The sequence below is a fragment of the Trichomycterus rosablanca genome, chromosome 15, assembly GCF_030014385.1.
Source record: "Trichomycterus rosablanca isolate fTriRos1 chromosome 15, fTriRos1.hap1, whole genome shotgun sequence".
Classification (NCBI taxonomy): domain Eukaryota; kingdom Metazoa; phylum Chordata; class Actinopteri; order Siluriformes; family Trichomycteridae; genus Trichomycterus; species Trichomycterus rosablanca.
In genome coordinates this window covers 32,206,504-32,224,917 of record NC_086002.1, presented here as the reverse complement: position 1 = coordinate 32,224,917, position 18,414 = coordinate 32,206,504, and the positions used below count along the sequence as shown (strand labels likewise).

At 45.5% G+C, this 18,414-nt stretch overlaps 1 protein-coding gene across 2 annotated transcripts; it reads left to right on the top strand.

The window, feature by feature from the left end:
• Positions 1–641: 641 nt before the first annotated feature.
• khsrp (KH-type splicing regulatory protein) lies at positions 642–11,205 on the top strand. 2 transcript variants are annotated; one of them, XM_063009349.1, is made up of 18 exons: positions 642–838; positions 3,346–3,448; positions 3,547–3,606; positions 3,701–3,737; positions 5,480–5,538; positions 5,618–5,689; positions 5,783–5,840; positions 5,931–6,111; positions 6,949–7,047; positions 7,131–7,262; positions 7,603–7,705; positions 7,808–7,926; positions 8,022–8,333; positions 8,424–8,533; positions 9,624–9,709; positions 9,799–9,987; positions 10,134–10,318; positions 10,459–11,205. In XM_063009349.1, the coding sequence occupies exons 1-18, from the start codon at positions 731–733 to the stop codon at positions 10,465–10,467; spliced, it is 2,022 nt and encodes a 673-aa protein (XP_062865419.1). In that variant the 5' UTR covers positions 642–730; the 3' UTR covers positions 10,468–11,205. The 2 variants fall into 2 exon arrangements, with proteins under 2 accessions (XP_062865419.1, XP_062865418.1); XM_063009348.1 differs by having other exon boundaries at positions 7,131–7,268.
• Positions 11,206–18,414: the final 7,209 nt, after the last annotated feature.

Below are 18,414 nucleotides of genomic sequence, written 5' to 3'. Positions count from 1 at the left end.
TATCTTATTTTCTTTATTATTTATCTCAGCACTCAGTGTAAGAGTTGAATGGGTTCAGTGTATTGCTGGTGCGATTGTTAATTTTGTTTTATTGTTTGACTTTTTTTGACCAAATCTTGATCAAGCAATTTATATTTTAATGAATGTGTGGATGCATGGTTGATTCTGAATGTGGAATAAATTATTACATGACTGAATTGTCTCAATTTTCATTAATATGAGGTGTGAGTGTGTGATTATGTATGTGACAGTGCTTTTCACTGTGGTTTCCCAGCTGGCACAGGACCCACCGCGACCACGATTGCTGTAAATAAGTAAACGAATCGCCCACGTTGCCACCCAGCAATCAGTAACTACATTATGGCCCATAAACATGAAACAATGGCTGAATTCTAAATACATCAATCCTCCCTATATGTACGCACTCTATCTGATAGTAATTTTGTCCCCTTGTGCACTATCTAGCAGACTTTTAATCTAATAATTAGTAATTTGGGATTAACCCACCACTTTAGCTTCTTCGCCAACCCAGAAACGATCAGCCAATCGCGTTAGGAGAAACCCTTGAATCCGCTTAGTGATTGGTTACTTTAAGGCGGACGCCGAAACGCGAGCCAATCAGAAGGCGATTTTAGTCTCGCCGCGACACCGCGCTGGCTTTTCTCTCGTCTTCCCGGCCGAGGTTTCCCTGTTCTCCCTCACACGGATCTCACTCTGAAAGACGGGCAGCATGTCGGATTACAACGCGGTGCCGTCTCTCGGGGCCGGAGGTGCGGCGCTGGGAGCCGGAGGAATGAAGAAGGACGCGTTTGCGGACGCGGTGCAGCGAGCCCGGCAGGTCGGTGCATGAGGTGGCCCGAGAGGCCTACACTTCTTCGGGCATACTTGCCTACTACATAGTATGCGCACTCGAGTCATGCGTACTAATTTCTGCGCATACTAACATACTACCTAGTATGCTAAACGAGTACACATTTATAGCTTGTATCGCCCTGGTGCTGTTATTGACACGGGCGAGCGGTTTATTTACTTTTATATTTTTGAGAATTGCAAACTTGACTCGCGTAACGTTTTTATATAAAGTGTATTAAAATATATGTACATATAATTTACACTTCTTACATTTGTTTGTAAGCCAAGCCATGCTATGCTATGTTATGCTAAGCTAACGCTGGCTACCGTACAGCGTGGTTCCTCTGCTAGCCTCGTTAGCCGAATGCTAACTCAACTCACAAATGTTTGTTTAAATTAGTTTTATTTATTTAGGCGCTTTATTCTAAATTATTCACGTTCTCTCGAATATCTGCAGACTAAATTATTATTATAATAATTATTGTTAATAATAATAAACTAAAAAGTTACTTGTATTCTAGTAACACGTTTTATCGCTAGGACGGACCGATATATCGTAGAGTTATCACGGTATATTATTATATGATATTATTATAAATTTACCAAATACAACTAAGCGTTTACATCTCTGTAATACCCAAATGTGAGTAAAAATACATATTATACGCATAGTTTAAAAAAATGCACTTAATTTTTATGATTTGTTTTGTTATTTTATTAAGTTTTCCTAATATTTAAACGTCCTAATTTGTTATTATAATTAATCAGAACAGGCTGTGTGTTGCCAAAGCTTTAAACACACCATCACCTGTCAGAAGAACCACTGGTACACCCTGTAAGAAGGATCCCATGACGTCAGTGTGTCCATCATGCTGGTCAAGACCTAAACTATTGAACTTGGGACTGGATTTTGGGACACTTTCAGTGTAGACGGGCTCTCTCGGCTCTTGGCTGCCTCTCGCTGTTGTCCGGTGTGGTCCTTTTTGGTCGGTTTCGGGAGTCACACTTGGACAAACTTTACAGCGTACAAACTTGTGTAAACACAGTATTCAAATGTTTTATTCTAAACAATGAATCAATCAGAACGTCAAACATTGCTTATCCTATCTGATCTATAATAAATATTTCACGCATAAGTGTAAATGCGTCTCTTTATCTATATATATTTTTTTATTTCTGCGCAGTTCTTATCGGCTGTAATCCACCCGTTCAGCTCGGCATCAGTAGAAGGAATCAGCCAGTCATAATGAGAGCTGTTTATTGTCGAAATAAGGGGGGGGGGGGGGGAGGATTAGCAGTAAATAAACTTTAAAAGATCCTCACAGTAAAGATAAACCGGAGCAGTGTGTGTGTGTTTGTGCCTTTAGAAGAGACGCTTTGTTCACAGTATCGCTATAAGTGATTCGTTGATTCATGAGTCGATTCGTTTTTATGTGAAGCGTAAGTTTCTCTTCTCGGTTATCTCTCCGTGTTTACTGTTATTAATTAAATGTCGTGGTTTTAAATAAACACCAGCTACTACAGAACATTCTGTGTGACTCTCTTACATTAAAAAGCTTCATTACACTGTTATTAGCACAGATCTGTAACCGAGTCAGACTCGTTCCGTCTAAGGAGCTAAAAGTTCAGCAGATCGACTCAGATGTGACCGGGTTGAATTATCTTTTTAAAGTAAATATTACAATCAGCAAAATTACATCGTATGTACGATGCACAACGTTAATGATGTTATTTTAGGTCATGAAGAGCTTTCACGATGGTTTCTGTACGATGGTTGATGCTTCGTAGCTCAAAGTCTGGATCGATCCACTGAGCTGTTAACTTAACGTGATCTTTTATATATCACACGATCGGATCGGCTACTTTTGGGAAATATCGGCCGATCGCCGATAGCATATTTTGATGAATGGTTGAAAGACGCTTTCTGAACCAATCAGAGCTTCTGATTGTAATTGTTAGTAAGAAATGCTGTTATCTGCATTTATTCAGTTTGCGTCACACAGATGACGCGGTAATGAAACGCTCGATCGGCTTTCTAACGACTTCCTGTTTTACTTCACCACCGGGAAAAGTTTGGAGGTTTTTAATTATAAGCACATTTACAAAATAACGGATTCTGTTCCTAATGGGACGCACGCTTATAAATGTAATAGCATCTGGAAGAACAGAAGCTCAGGTAAGCAGCGGTTATGATGGTTTTTGCTGTGTTTGGGATTTTGGCCGCTGTGCCGTGATTTATCGAGCGCTTTTGTTCTGTAATGAAAACAAAACGTATCAGTTGAAGCTTTTAACTGGAACCTTCTTGTTACAGAAATTACATTCATTTACACAATGAGGAGGAAAGTAAAGACACGAAGTAACACGGCTAAATACACTCGCTAATCTGTTGTTGTTTTTATCTGAACTTACAGATTATTTCTTTATTTCTACGCTACATTTATAATATATGTTTTGTGTAGATTATATTGACTGACTCGTATTTTGTGTCCACAGATCGCGGCCAAGATCGGCGGAGAAGCCACGGGCGGCGCCATGAGCAACAACGGCGGTACGGAAGGATTCCCGTTCGCGCAGAAGCGCTCGCTGGAGGACGGAGGTACGTCTGGTGTACAGAGATGCTGTGGTGAGGCCAGCAGGAGCGTGTAGAGCTGATGGTAATGTGTGTGTGTGTGTGTGTGTGTGTTTCCCTCACAGATCAGCCGGACAGTAAGAGGTTGGCGCCGCAGAGTGACCGGGACAACGCCACGGCGCTGTGTAAGTTCTGCTGCTGACCGACGTGTTCTTGGCTATTTAAATAAATAAAACGGAGCTCCGTGTCGACTAACGAAGCACGTGTTGTTTCTTTCAGCTATCGGCGCTCAGCTGGCTGCGCTCTCTCAGCAGAGGTACGCCTGTGTTTCTCCTCTGTACTTATCGTTCTGTTCCTCAGTGGTCCTCCTCGGTGTTCCCCCCCCCTTTTTGTTCCTGTGTTTCTCTCGTTCCTCCTCTGTGTTCCTCTGTTGTTCTTGTTCCTCCCCTGTGTTCCTCCCCCTCGTTCCTCCCCCTCCCCTGTGTTCCTCCCCTGTGTTCCTCCCCTGTTCTTGTTCCTCCCCTGTGTTCCTCCCCTGTGTTCCTCCCCTGTTGTTCTTGTTCCTCCCCTGTTGTTCTTGTTCCTCCCCCGTGTTCCTCCCCTGTGTTCCTCCCCTGTTGTTCTTGTTCTGTTCCTGTGTTCCTCCCGTGTTCCTCCCCTGTGTTCCTCCCCTGTTGTTCTTGTTCTGTTCCTGTGTTCCTCCCGTGTTCCTCTATGTTGTTCTTGTTCTGTTCCTGTGTTCCTCCCGTGTTCCTCCCCTGTGTTCCTCTGTTGTTCTTGTTCTGTTCCTGTGTTCCTCCCGTGTTCCTCCCCTGTGTTCCTCTATGTTCTTCTTGTTCTGTTCCTGTGTTCCTCCTCTGTGTTCCTCCTCAGAACCCTCCTCTGTGTTCGTCCACGGTGTTCGTTTTGTTCTGTTCCTGTGTTCCTCCTCAGTGTTCGTCCTCAGAGCCCTCCCCTGTGTTCGTCCTCAGAGCCCTCCCCTGTGTTCCTCCCCTGTTGTTCTTGTTCCTCCCCTGTGTTCCTCCCCTGTGTTCCTCCCCTGTTGTTCTTGTTCCTCCTCTGTGTTCCTCCTCTGTGTTCCTCCTCTGTGTTCCTCCTCTGTGTTCCTCCTCTGTGTTCGTCCTCAGAGCCTTCCTCTGTGTTCCTCCTCTGTGTTCCTCCTCTGTGTTCCTCCTCTGTGTTCCTCCTCTGTGTTCCTCCTCTGTGTTCGTCCTCAGAGCCCTCCCCTGTGTTCGTCCTCAGAGCCCTCCCCTGTGTTCCTCCCCTGTTGTTCTTGTTCCTCCCCTGTGTTCCTCCCCTGTGTTCCTCCCCTGTTGTTCTTGTTCCTCCTCTGTGTTCCTCCTCTGTGTTCCTCCTCTGTGTTCCTCCTCTGTGTTCGTCCTCAGAGCCTTCCTCTGTGTTCCTCCTCTGTGTTCCTCCTCTGTGTTCGTCCTCTGTGTTCCTCCTCTGTGTTCGTCCTCTGTGTTCCTCCTCTGTGTTCGTCCTCTGTGTTCCTCCTCTGTGTTCCTCCTCTGTGTTCCTCCTCTGTGTTCCTCCTCTGTGTTCCTCCTCTGTGTTCCTCCTCTGTGTTCCTCCTCTGTGTTCGTCCTCAGAGCCCTCCTCTGTGTTCCTCCTCTGTGTTCCTCCTCAGAGCCCTCCTCTGTGTTCCTCCTCTGTGTTCCTCCTCTGTGTTCCTCCTCTGTGTTCCTCCTCAGAGCCCTCCTCTGTGTTCCTCCTCTGTGTTCCTCCTCTGTGTTCCTTTCGTTCTGTTCCTGTGTTCCTCCTCTGTGTTCCTCCTCAGAGCCCTCCTCTGTGTTCCTCCTCTGTGTTCCTCCTCTGTGTTCCTTTCGTTCTGTTCCTGTGTTCCTCCTCTCACGGCTGCATACACCAGGGTTTGAATCTTGGTGCTGTTGTCTGGCGCTGTAGTTAGAAAGCCTTCTGTGAGCGATGTGCTTGATCTAAGGAATTGCAGTGGGGAATTGGACATGACTCAATAGCAGTAAAAGATGGAGAGCAGAACAGTAAGTCTTGCTCATGAGTTCCACGTCTGATCAGATCCTCTGTACTTTGTTTGACCAGTGGGCATCCCGGCACTGTAACGGAGGACTACGGAGTACCGGACAGCATGGTCGGCCTCAGTGAGTACACGCCCTTTTTCAGAGCTCACTTCTCAGTGTTCTGCGATCTGATTGGTTCTCTCTCTCTCTTGTGCTGCAGTCATTGGCCGAGGAGGTGAACAGATCAACAAGATCCAGTCCGAGTCGGGCTGTAAGGTCCAGATCTCCCCGGGTGGGTACTCTAGCTTGACCACACCCTTCCAAACGCCTGTGCTTGTATTAGAGGTGTAACAGGTGTGTAACAGTGATGGTGTTCCTTTTACAGACAGTGGAGGACTACCCGAGAGGAACGTGTCCCTGACCGGCTCGTCCGACTCCATTCAGTAAGTCCATTCTGACCCGAGTTCTGACCGCTTCGGGTTCTGATCGGTCAGTCTCCTGGTTTCTGACCGTCTGACCCTCTTCCTCCACAGGAAGGCCAAGATGCTGCTGGACGACATCATCTCGCGGGGGCGGGGCACGCCGCCCTCCTCCTTCCACGAGTCCAACGGGAGCGGCGGTGGCAGCGGCGGCCACATGCAGGAGATCATCATTCCCGCCGGAAAGGCCGGACTCGTCATCGGCAAGGGCGGAGAAACCATCAAGCAGCTCCAGGTCAGAGGATTCAGAGAGTTCCTGTGTTCCTCCACCCCTGTGTTCCTCCACCCCTGTGTTCCTCCACCCCTGTGTTCCTCTCGTTCTGTTCCTCCACTGTGTTCCTCTCGTTCTGTTCCTCCACTGTGTTCCTCTCGTTCTGTTCCTCCACTGTGTTCCTCTCGTTCTGTTCCTCCACTGTGTTCCTCTCGTTCTGTTCCTCCACTGTGTTCCTCTCGTTCTGTTCCTCCACTGTGTTCCTCTCGTTCTGTTCCCCCGTCTGTGTTCCTTTCCTCTGTGTTCCTTTCGTTCTGTTCCCCCGTCTGTGTTCCTTTCCTCTGTGTTCCTTTCGTTCTGTTCCCCCGTCTGTGTTCCTTTCCTCTGTGTTCCTTTCCTCTGTGTTCCTTTCCTCTGTGTTCCCCTCCTGTGTTCCTTTCCTCTGTGTTCCCCTCCTGTGTTCCTTTCCTCTGTGTTCCCCTCCCTCTGTGTTCCCCTCCCTCTGTGTTCCTTTCCTCTGTGTTCCCTTTCCTCTGTGTTCCTTTCCTCTGTGTTCCTTTCCTCTGTGTTCCTTTCCTGTGTTCCTTTCCTGTGTTCCTTTCCTGTGTTCCTTTCCTGTGTTCCTTTCCTGTGTTCCTTTCCTGTGTTCCTTTCCTCTGTGTTCCCCTCCCTCTGTGTTCCCCTCCCTCTGTGTTCCCTTTCCTCTGTGTTCCCCTCCCTCTGTGTTCCTTTCCTCTGTGTTCCTTTCCTCTGTGTTCCTTTCCTCTGTGTTCCTTTCCTCTGTGTTCCTTTCCTCTGTGTTCCTTCCCTCTGTGTTCCCCCCCTCTGTGTCGGTATTTACTCCTCCGTCTCTCTCTGTAGGAACGCGCTGGTGTGAAGATGATTCTCATCCAGGATCCGTCTCAGGGGCCCAACATGGACAAACCGCTGCGCATCATCGGAGACCCTTACAAAGTGCAGGTGTGTGTGTGCGCATCTACACCTGATCTGGTCCTGTTTAGGTTCTGGAACCAGGGTCTCATGATGGTTCGGTTGTGTTGCAGCAAGCCTGTGAGATGGTGCAGGAGATCCTGAGGGAGCGAGATCAGTTCGGAGAGAGGAACGAGTACGGCTCGCGCATGGGCGGAGGAGGAGGAGGAGGAGGAGGAGGAGGGGGAGGAGGCGGCGGCATCGAGGTGTGTGTGAGTTCAAATCTCGTTGAGCATCTATCATGATTGGACACATAGTGGGAGTTCCCTCGGACATAGCCAGTGTTTCCTGGTGGGACTCGTACCTGGACTGTTGGAAGGTTGCTAGTTCAAGTCCCCTTCGATAATATATAGAATTTTCATATGTATACGCATTATCCAGCAATCAAAAGGTCACTGGTTCGAGTCCCACCATGGACATGTCATTCTTGGGCCCTTGAGTGAGGCCCCTTAATCAGTTGCTTAGACTGTATACTGACACTACTGTAAGTCGCTTGTATTTAAACTCTGTACTTATACGCTCGTCTCCGATTGGTCGATCGCCCAGGTGCCGGTCCCGCGTCACTCGGTGGGCGTGGTGATTGGCCGGAGCGGGGAGATGATCAAAAAGATCCAGAGCGACGCCGGGGTGAGGATACAGTTCAAAGCAGGTGAGTGCCGCGCCCTCGCGATTTCGGGTTGGGGGGGGGGGGGGGGGGGGGGGTCCTTTGATGTCCCGTTTCTATGACGCGCTGAACGTCCCCGTCTCCTAGACGACGGCTCCGGGCCGGACAAGATCGCGCACATCCTGGGTACCCCCGAATGCTGCGAGCACGCCGCCAGCATCATCGACGACCTCCTGCAGAGCATCCGCGTCCGAGAGGAGGGCGGGGTGAGTGCGACGAACCCGCGGGTACACGCACGCACGCGTCTGCCATGTTCGCGTTTGTGAAGGTTCTAATTTTTTCCGTGTCTTCGTTACGACAGGGGCCTCCAGGTCCTCCGGGCGCGGGCATGCCTCCCGGCGAGCGAGGCAGGGGCCGAGGGCCCGGCGGCTGGGGCGGCCCCCCCGGGGGCGGCGGCGGCGAGATGACCTTCTCCCTCCCCGCCCACAAGTGCGGCCTGGTGATCGGGCGCGGCGGCGAGAGCGTCAAGGCCATCAACCAGCAGACGGGCGCCTTCGTGGAGATCTCGCGCCAGCCGCCGCCCAACGGCGACCCCAACTTCAAGCTCTTCACCATCCGGGGGAACCCGCAGCAGATCGAGCACGCCAAGCAGCTCATCGAGGACAAGATCGAGGTACGGGCGCGCCGGTCAGGGTCCCGGTGGAGGGTTCCCGTTCGTCGCTTTCTAATGCCGTAGCTTCACTTTCTGTCTCTCTCTCCGCAGGGGCCTCTGTGTCCGGTAGGTCCAGGTCCGGGTGGGCCCGGTCCGGGGGGCCCGATGGGACCCTACAACCCCAATCCGTATCAGCCGGGACCCCCAGGAGCCCCGCCACAGTCAGTAAACGTTTCTACTCTCGCGACGTAGCGCGTCCGTTCTGAATGCAGTGTGTGTGTGTTTAATCAATAGCTTTGAGGTTGATCGGAAGGGTGCAGGTTCAAGCCCCACTCGAGCCAGTTTGCCAAGGGGCGTCGCCCTTTGTTGCCTGGTTTGTATACGGTCACAATTGTTTTTTGGATGTATTACTTGTGGGCAGTGTAGGGTAGTGTAGCTTCGTAGTTGAGGGTGCTGGACTAGTGATCGGAAGGTTGCAGGTTCAAGCCCCACCACATACAGGATGCCACCGTAGGACCCCTGAGTAAAGTTCACCCTAGATTTAGTCCCTTTATTTGGTCATCATTGTTTTTTGGATGTATTAGAACCTTCAGGTTCAGGTACTGGACTAGTGATCGGAAGGTTGCAGGTTCAAGCCCCACCCAAGCCAGTTTGCAAAAGTTGGACCCCTGAGCAAAGAGCTTCACCTTTTGTTGTTTGGATTTTATTTTTTTGGTGTATTAGAACATTAGCGGATCAGGTACTGGACTAGTGATCGGAAGGTTGCAGGTTCAAGCCCCACCACATACAGGATGCCACTGTAGGACCCCTGAGTAAAGGGCTTGTCCTTGATTGCTTGGATTTTATTTGGTGGTCATTGTTTTTTGGATGTATTAGAACCTTAGCGGTTCAGGTACTGGAATAGAGATCGGAAGGTTGCAGGTTCAAGCCCCACCTAAGCCAGTTTGCCAAGGAGTGTCGCCCTTTGTTGTTTGGTCTGTATACGATCATAATCCTTTTTTTAATGTGTTAGTATATGGGCTGTGTAGCTTCGTGGTCGAGGTATTGTAATAGAGATCGGAAGGTTGCAGGTTCAAGCCCAACCCGAGCCAGTTTACCAAAAGCCTGTAGTTGCTTCGATTGTGTTCGGTCACCATTGTTTTCCGGCTGTAGTCGAACGTGGTCGGTGTAGCTTGGTGTGGTTGGGGTGCTGGACTCGGGGCTTGAACCTGCACCCTTCTGATCACTAAGCCAAGCATTACGTTGTTTGGATTTTCATCCGATGTGCCGACGTCGCCACAGACGCGTAACGCCCGCCGTGTTCCTCCGCAGCCCCGGACCCCCAGGCGCCCACCAGTACCCCCAGGGCTGGGGAAACACCTACCAGCAGTGGCAGCCGCCTGCGCCCGGCGACCCCGGTGAGTAGGGGCCCCGTCTCTTATCTCGTTCAGGTGCAGTACATGAACGTTTCTTTGACGTCCTGTAACGTCGGCTCTGCGCTCCCTAGGTAAAGCCGCGGCGGACCACAGCGCGGCCTGGGCGGCGTATTACGCGCAGTGCTACCAGCAGCCCGGGGCGCCCGGACAGACGCCCGGGGCCCAGCCGGCGGCCGCCGCCGCCGACCAGAGCCAGGCGGCTCCCGGCGCCAACCAGCCCGACTACACCAAGGCCTGGGAGGAGTACTACAAGAAAATGGGTACGCGCATTCACCGACCTGGGTTCGAACCTTCCTGAAAACATATACAGGTGTGGACTGGCTCGATGTCTGATGCTCGTGTGTGTGTGTGTGTGTGTGTGTGTGTGTGTGTGTGTGTGTGTGTGTGTGTGTGTGTGCGCGCGCAGCTCAGGCAGGTGGTGGCGCCGAAGCTCCGGCGGCGGGCGGCGCCGCTCCCTCGGCGCCCGGTGCGGCCGGACAGACGGACTACAGCGCCGCCTGGGCGGAGTACTACAGACAGCAGGCGGCGTATTACGGCCAGAACCCCGGCCAGAACCCGGCGCAGCCTGCACCCACACAGCAGGGCCAGCAGGTACGTACACGCCCCCCGCCCCGCCCCCCCGCACTGTGATTTCCACTTTGTCCTAATTTAGTCATGTCCAGTTCCCTAGTTTTGCATGTTCTCCCAAAGGAAACCCACTGGAACTGATCTCTCTATCGCTTCCCTTCCAGGCGCAGTGAGGTGAGCTCAGTCTCCGGCCACGCCCTGGTCCCCGCCCCGCCCCGCCCTCCTCTCATCCTCCGATCCTCGGCGGCCGAGAGGAACGAAGAGAAGCGGCTTGTATATGATCAGATCTGTTTTTTTTTTATTGTTTTGTTTCTTCTTTGCTGTTATACGGACTAAAACCAAGCGTAGCTGATTCTTCCTCACCCTCCTCATCCTCCTCATCCATCAGAATGTGATCGAACCCTCACCAGGAGACTAAAGGGGAACGCCTCGACTCGCCCCGCCGCCTCCTCCGCCTAACCCTCGTCTGTAATCGGACTCCAGTGCTTCGTTATTTTAAGTGACATCGAGCGACTGTACAAACGTCTGTTTTGCTTTTAGTCTTTTATATATAAAGCGTTTAGTTTGGAACATTCCCAGTGTTTTCATGTGAAGCTCTTCTAGTGTTTCGGTGTGGTCCAGAGGTGTGCGTGTGTGAATGAGTGTGTGAGTGAAGTCCTGGTCTCCACGCTGCTACCCAAGTCGTTTTTTTTTGTTTGTTGTTTTTTTTTTTTTTAAATTACGTCTCGTTTTTAAACCCTCCCGATGGAACGCGGACGTGACGCGCGGGGACCGTTCTACTCGCCCCGCTCCCGAGTCGGCGGGGGCGCAGGACTCTCTTCTTCACCTCCGTCCCGTCATGTGATCCAGCGACGCTTCACTAAATGTCACCGGTTCTTTCTGTAACACGTTTCAATAAAATCCTAAAGTGATCGGAGTTGTGCAGCAGTGATACTGAGCAACACTCGCCGCTTCAAACACCATGTAGGGTTCAGAGGGTCAGGGTTTAGGTCTTGATGGATCTTTGACCGAACATGAACACCACCCACAGCTTCATCGAGACTCGGCCGGTGCCTCCGAACCATAAATGCCGCACGAAGATCTGTCGTCCCAAACATAAACACGGCACTAAAGCATTTGAGAAATGGAGTGGTATTTATGCTTCAGAGGCACTAAGACTATAGGTTTTATGAGCCGTGTGTGGTATTTATGTTTGGGAAGCACTGACTTGTAGGTCTTTGACTAAAGACTTTAAAGATTAGAGCTGTATATATGGGTCAGAGGCTCTGACTAGCTTTTTATCATGAGGATTAGAACACTAAAGTGGTATTTACGGTTCAGAGACGCTACATATAGGTCTTTGTGACGGGGATTTGAAGACGAGTGGTATTTAAGGCACTTGACTGAGGTTTTGGAGTGGTATTTATGATGAAGATTTAAAGACTAAAGTAGTATTTAGTATCCAGAGGCACTAACTCTAGGTCTTTATAAGGAGGATTTAAAGATTAGAGTGGTATTTATGGTTCAGAAGCTCTGACTCTAGGTCTTTATGAAGATGTGTGTAGTATTTGTGTTTGGGAAGCACTAACTAGGTCTTTGACTAAAGATTTGTGTGGTGTTTAAGACTGTTATGACGAGGGTTTAAAGAATGGAGCGGTATTTATGCTTCAGAGTAGCTGAATCCAGGTCTTTTATGACCAGAATTTAAAGACTTGTGTGGTATTTAAGGCACTTGACACTAGATTTTAGAGTGGTATTTGTGATGAGGATTTAAAGACTAAAGTAGTATTTAGTACCCAGAGGCACTAACTCTAGGTCTTTAAAGATTAGAGCAGCATTTATGGTTCAGAGGCACTAGCTAGGTTTTTATCACGAGTATTAGAACACTAAAGTAGTATTTAAGGTTCAGAGAAGCTACATGTAGGTCTTTATGACGGGGATTTGAAGACTGCAGTGCTCTAGGTTATGATGATTTGAAAACACGAGCGGTATTTATGGATCAGAGACGCTGACTTCAGGTCTTCCTGATCAGAATTTAAAGACGTGTGGTATTTACGGCACTGACTAGTCTTTAAATCCTCCTCATAAATACCACTCCAAAGCCTAAAGTAGTATTTAGTATCCAGAGGGCACTAACTCTGGGTCTTTATAAGGAGGGTTTAAAGAATGGAGCGGTATTTATGCTTCAGAGACGCTGACTTCAGGTCTTCATGACCAGAATTTAAAGATTTGTGTGGTATTTAAGGCACTTGATTGAGGTTTTGGAGTGGTATTTATGATGAAGATTTAAAGACTAAAGTAGTATTTGATATCCAGCGGCACTAACTCTAGGTCTTTATAAGGAGGATTTAAAGATTAGAGCGGTATTTATGGTTCAGAGACGCTGAATCCAGGTCTTTTATGACCAGAATTTAAAGACTTGTGTGGTATTTAAGGCACTGACACTAGATTGTGTAGTGGTATTTATGATGAAGATTTAAAGACTAAAGTAGTATTTAGTATCCAGAGGCACTAACTCTAAATCTTTAAAGATTAGAGCGGTATTTATGGTTCAGAGGCACTAGCTAGGTTTTTATCATGAGGATTAGAACACTAAAGTAGTATTTAAGGTTCAGAGAAGCTACATGTAGGTCTTTATGACGGGGATTTGAAGACTGCAGTGCTAGTTAAGGCACCGACTCTAGGTTATGATGATTTGAAAACTGGAGTGGTATTTATGCTTCAGACACTGACTTCAGGTCTTTCATGACCAGAATTTAAAGATTTGTGTGGTATTTATGATGAAAATTTAAAGACTAAAGTAGTATTTAGTATCCAGAGGCACTATCTCTAGGTCTTTATAAGGAGGATTTAAAGATTAGAGCGGTATTAATGGTTCAGAGGCATTAACTAGAATTTTATCAGTATTAGAACACTAAAGTAGTATTTAAGGTTCAGAGAAGCTACATTTGGGTCTTTATAAGGAGGATTTAAAGATCTGTGTAGTATTTAAGCTTCAGAAACAGACTTTAGGTTTGTAAGGCACTTGGCTGAGGTTTTGGAGTGGTATTTGTGATGAAGATTTAAAGACTAAAGTAGTATGTAGTACCCAGAGGCACTAACTCCAGGTCTTTATAAGGAGGATTTAAAGATTAGAGCGGTATTTATGGTTCCTAACTATAGGTCTTTGTGAAGACTGGAGCGGTATTTATAGTTCAGAGGCGCTAACTATAACTTTATATTATTACCAGGATTTGTGTGGTATTTATGCTTCAGAGACACTGACTTCAGGTCTTCATGACCAGAATTTAAAGACTTGTGTGGTATTTAAGGCACTGACTCTAGGTTTTGGAGTGGTATTTATGACGAAGATTTAAAGACTAAAGTAGTATTTAGTATCCAGAGGCACTAACTCCAGGTCTTTATAAGGAGGATTTAAAGATTATAGTGGTATTTATGGTTCAGAAGCACTAGCACATTCTAAGCAGTAGTATTTAAGGTTCAGAGAAGCAACATGTAGGTCTTTATGACGGGGATTTGAAGACTGCAGTGCTAGTCTTCTCTAGGTTATGATGATTTGAAAACTGGAGCGGTATTTATGGTTCAGAGGCACTGACCTCAGGTCTTTATGACCAGAATTTAAAGACTTGTGTGGTATTTAAGGCACTGACTCTAGTCTTTAAATCCTCCTCATAAATACCACTCCAAAACCTAAAGTAGTATTTAGTACCCAGAGGCACTAACTCTAGGTCTTTATAAGGAGGATTGAAAGATTAGAGCGGTATTTATGCTTCAGAGGCGCTGTAGCTTTTTATCATGAGTATTAGAACACTAAAGTGGTATTTAAGGTTCAGAAAAGCTACATATAGGTCTTTATGACGGGGATTTGAAGACGAGTGGTAGTTAAGACACTGACTAGGTCATGACGAGGGTTTAAAGAATGGAGCGGTTTTATGGTTGAGACACTGACTTCAGGTCTTCATGACCAGAAATTAAAGATTTTTGTGGTTTTTAAGGCACTGACTCTAGATTTTGGAGTGGTATTTATGATAAAGATTTAAAGTAGTATTTAGTATCCAGAGGCACTGACCTCAGGTCTTTCATGACCAGAATTTATAGACTTGTGTGGTATTTAAGGCACTGACTCTAGATTTTGGAGTGGTATTTATGATGAGGATTTAAAGACTAAAGTAGTATTTAGTATCCAGAGGCACTAACTCCAGGTCTTTATAAGAAGGATTTAAAGATTAGAGCGGTATTTATGGTTCAGAAGCTCTGACTATAGGATTTTATGAAGATGTGTGTAGTATTTGTGTTTGGGAAGCGCTAACTAGGTCTTTGACTGAAGATTTGTGTGGTGTTTAAGACACTGACTCTAGGTCATGACGAGGGTTTAAAGAATGGAGCGGTATTTATGCTTCAGAGACGCTGACTTCAGGTCTTCATGACCAGAATTTAAAGATTTGTGTGGTATTTAAGGCACTTGATTGAGGTTTTGGAGTGGTATTTATAATGAAGATTTAAAGACTAAAGTAGTATTTAGTATCCAGCGGCACTAACACTAGGTCTTTTTAAGGAGGATTTAAAGATTAGAGCGGTATTTATGGTTCAGAGGCATTAACTAGATTTTTATCATGAGGATTAGAACACTAAAGTAGTATTTAAGGTTCAGAGAAGCTACATGTAGGTCTTTATGACGGGGATTTGAAGACTGCAATGCTCTAGGTTATGATGATTTGAAAACTGGAGCGGTATTTATGGTTCAGAAGCTCTGACTAGGTCTTTATGAAGATTTGTGTAGTATTTGTGTTTGGGAAGCGCTAACTAGGTCTTTGACTAAAGATTTGTGTGGTGTTTAAGACTCTAGGTTATGACGAGGGTTTAAAGAATGGAGCGGTATTTATGCTTCAGAGACGCTGAATCCAGGTCTTTTATGACCAGAATTTAAAGATTTGTGTGGTATTTAAGGCACTTGACACTAGGTTTTGGAGTGGTATTTATGATGAAGATTTAAAGACTAAAGTAGTATTTAGTATCCAGAGGCACTAACTCTAAATCTTTAAAGATTAGAGCGGTATTTATGGTTCAGAGGCACTAGCTAGGTTTTTATCATGAGGATTAGAACACTAAAGTAGTATTTAAGGTTCAGAGAAGCTACATGTAGGTCTTTATGACTGGGATTTGAAGACTGCAGTGCTAGTTAAGGCACCGACTCTAGGTTATGATGATTTGAAAACTGGAGTGGTATTTATGCTTCAGACACTGACTTCAGGTGTTTCATGACCAGAATTTAAAGATTTGTGTGGTATTTATGATGAAAATTTAAAGATTAGAGTGGTATTTATGGTTCAGAAGCAGACTTTAGGTTTGTAAGGCACTTGATTGAGGTTTTGGAGTGGTATTTATGATGAAAATTTAAAGACTAAAGTAGTATTTGATATCCAGAGGCACTATCTCCAGGTCTTTTTTAAGGAGGATTTAAAGATTAGAGCGGTATTAATGGTTCAGAGGCATTAACTAAAATTTTATCATCAGTATTAGAACACTAAAGTAGTATTTAAGGTTCAGAGAAGCTACATTTGGGTATTTATAAGGAGGATTTAAAGATCTGTGTGGTATTTAAGCTTCAGAAACAGACTTTAGGTTTGTAAGGCACTTGGCTAAGGTTTTGGAGTGGTATTTGTGATGAGGATTTAAAGACTAAAGTAGTATGTAGTACCCAGAGGCACTAACTCCAGGTCTTTATAAGGAGGATTTAAAGATTAGAGCGGTATTTATGGTTCCTAACTATAGGTCTTTGTGAAGACTGGAGCGGTATTTATAGTTCAGAGTCGCTAACTATAACTTTATATTATTACCAGGATTTGTGTGGTATTTATGCTTCAGAGACACTGACTTCAGGTCTTCATGACCAGAATTTAAAGACTTGTGTGGTATTTAAGGCACTGACTCTAGGTTTTGGAGTGGTATTTATGTTGAAGATTTAAAGACTAGAGTAGTATTTAGTATCCAGCGGCACTAACTCCAGGTCTTTATAAGGAGGATTTAAAGATTAGAGTGGTATTTATGGTTCAGAAGCACTAGCGCATTCTAAGCAGTAGTATTTAAGGTTCAGAGAAGCTACATGTAGGTCTTTATGACGGGGATTTGAAGACTGCAATGCTCTAGGTTATGATGATTTGAAAACTGGAGCGGTATTTATGGTTCAGAGGCACTGACCTCAGGTCTTTTATGACCAGAATTTAAAGACTTGTGTGGTATTTAAGGCACTGACTCTAGTCTTTAAATCCTCCTCATAAATACCACTCCAAAACCTAAAGTAGTATGTAGTACCCAGAGGCACTAACTCTAGGTCTTTATAAGGAGGATTTAAAGATTAGAGCGGTATTTATGGTTCCTAACTATAGGTCTTTGTGAAGACTGGAGCGGTATTTATAGTTCAGAGGCGCTAACTATAAGTCTTATTACCAGGATTTGTGTGGTATTTAAGGCACTTGATTGAGGTTTTGGAGTGGTATTGATGATGAGGATTTAAAGACTAAAGTAGTATTTAGTATCCAGAGGCACTAACTCTAGGTCTTTATAAGAAGGATTTAAAGATTAGAGCGGTATTTATGGTTCAGAAGCTCTGACTATAGGTCTTTATGAAGATGTGTGTAGTATTTGTGTTTGGGAAGCACTAACTAGGTCTTTGACTGAAGATTTGTGTGGTGTTTAAGGCACTGACTCTAGGTCATGACGAGGATTTAAAGAATGGAGCAGTATTTATGCTTCAGACACACTGACTTCAGGTCTTCATGACCAGAATTTAAAGACTTGTGTGGTATTTAAGGCACTGACTCTAGGTTTTGGAGTGGTATTTATGATTAGGATTTAAAGACTAAAGTAGTATTTAGTATCCAGAGGCACTAACTCTAGGTCTTTAAAGATTAGAGCAGTATTTATGGTTCAGAGGCATTAACTAGGTTTTTATCACGAGTATTAGAACACTAAAGTAGTATTTAAGGCCTGGAATTTAAGGTTCAGAGAAGCTACATGTAGGTCTTTATGACGGGAATTTGAAGACTGCAGTGCTCTAGGTTATGATGATTTGAAAACACGAGCGGTATTTATGGATCAGAGACGCTGACTTCAGGTCTTCCTGATCAGAATTTAAAGACGTGTGGTATTTAAGGCACTGACTAGTCTTTAAATCCTCCTCATAAATACCACTCCAAAACCTAAAGTAGTATTTAGTATCCAGAGGCACTAACTCTGGGTCTTTATAAGGAGGATTTAAAGAATGGAGCGGTATTTATGCTTCAGAGACGCGATTTGTGTGGTATTTAAGGCACTTGATTGAGGTTTTGGAGTGGTATTTATGATGAAGATTTAAAGACTAAAGTAGTATTTGATATCCAGCGGCACTAACTCTAGGTCTTTATAAGGAGGATTTAAAGATTAGAGCGGTATTTATGGTTCAGAGACGCTGAATCCAGGTCTTTTATGACCAGAATTTAAAGACTTGTGTGGTATTTAAGGCACTGACATTAGATTGTGTAGTGGTATTTATGATGAAGATTTAAAGACTAAAGTAGTATTTAGTATCCAGAGGCACTAACTCTAAATCTTTAAAGATTAGAGCGGTATTTATGGTTCAGAGGCACTAGCTAGGTTTTTATCATGAGGATTAGAACACTAAAGTAGTATTTAAGGTTCAGAGAAGCTACATGTAGGTCTTTATGACGGGGATTTGAAGACTGCAGTGCTAGTTAAGGCACCGACTCTAGGTTATGATGATTTGAAAACTGGAGTGGTATTTATGCTTCAGACACTGACTTCAGGTCTTTCATGACCAGAATTTAAAGATTTGTGTGGTATTTATGATGAAAATTTTAAGACTAAAGTAGTATGTAGTACCCAGAGGCACTAACTCCAGGTCTTTATAAGGAGGATTTAAAGATTAGAGCGGTATTTATGGTTCCTAACTATAGGTCTTTGTGAAGACTGGAGCGGTATTTATAGTTCAGAGGCGCTAACTATAACTTTATATTATTACCAGGATTTGTGTGGTATTTATGCTTCAGAGACACTGACTTCAGGTCTTTTATGACCAGAATTTAAAGATTGGAGCGGTATTTATGGTTCAGAAGCTCTGACTATAGGTCTTTATGAAGATGTGT

What these genes read in the sequence shown, in the direction of transcription:
- khsrp (XM_063009348.1), top strand. Translation starts at nt 731, where the DNA reads ATGTCGGATTACAACGCGGTGCCGTCTCTCGGGGCCGGAGGTGCGGCG. An exon ending in GGACAGCATGGTCGGCCTCA is followed by an intron (nt 5,539 to 5,617) that starts GTGAGTACACGC and finishes CTTGTGCTGCAG; the next exon opens with TCATTGGCCGAGGAGGTGAA. An exon ending in GAGGATACAGTTCAAAGCAG is followed by an intron (nt 7,706 to 7,807) that starts GTGAGTGCCGCG and finishes CCCGTCTCCTAG; the next exon opens with ACGACGGCTCCGGGCCGGAC.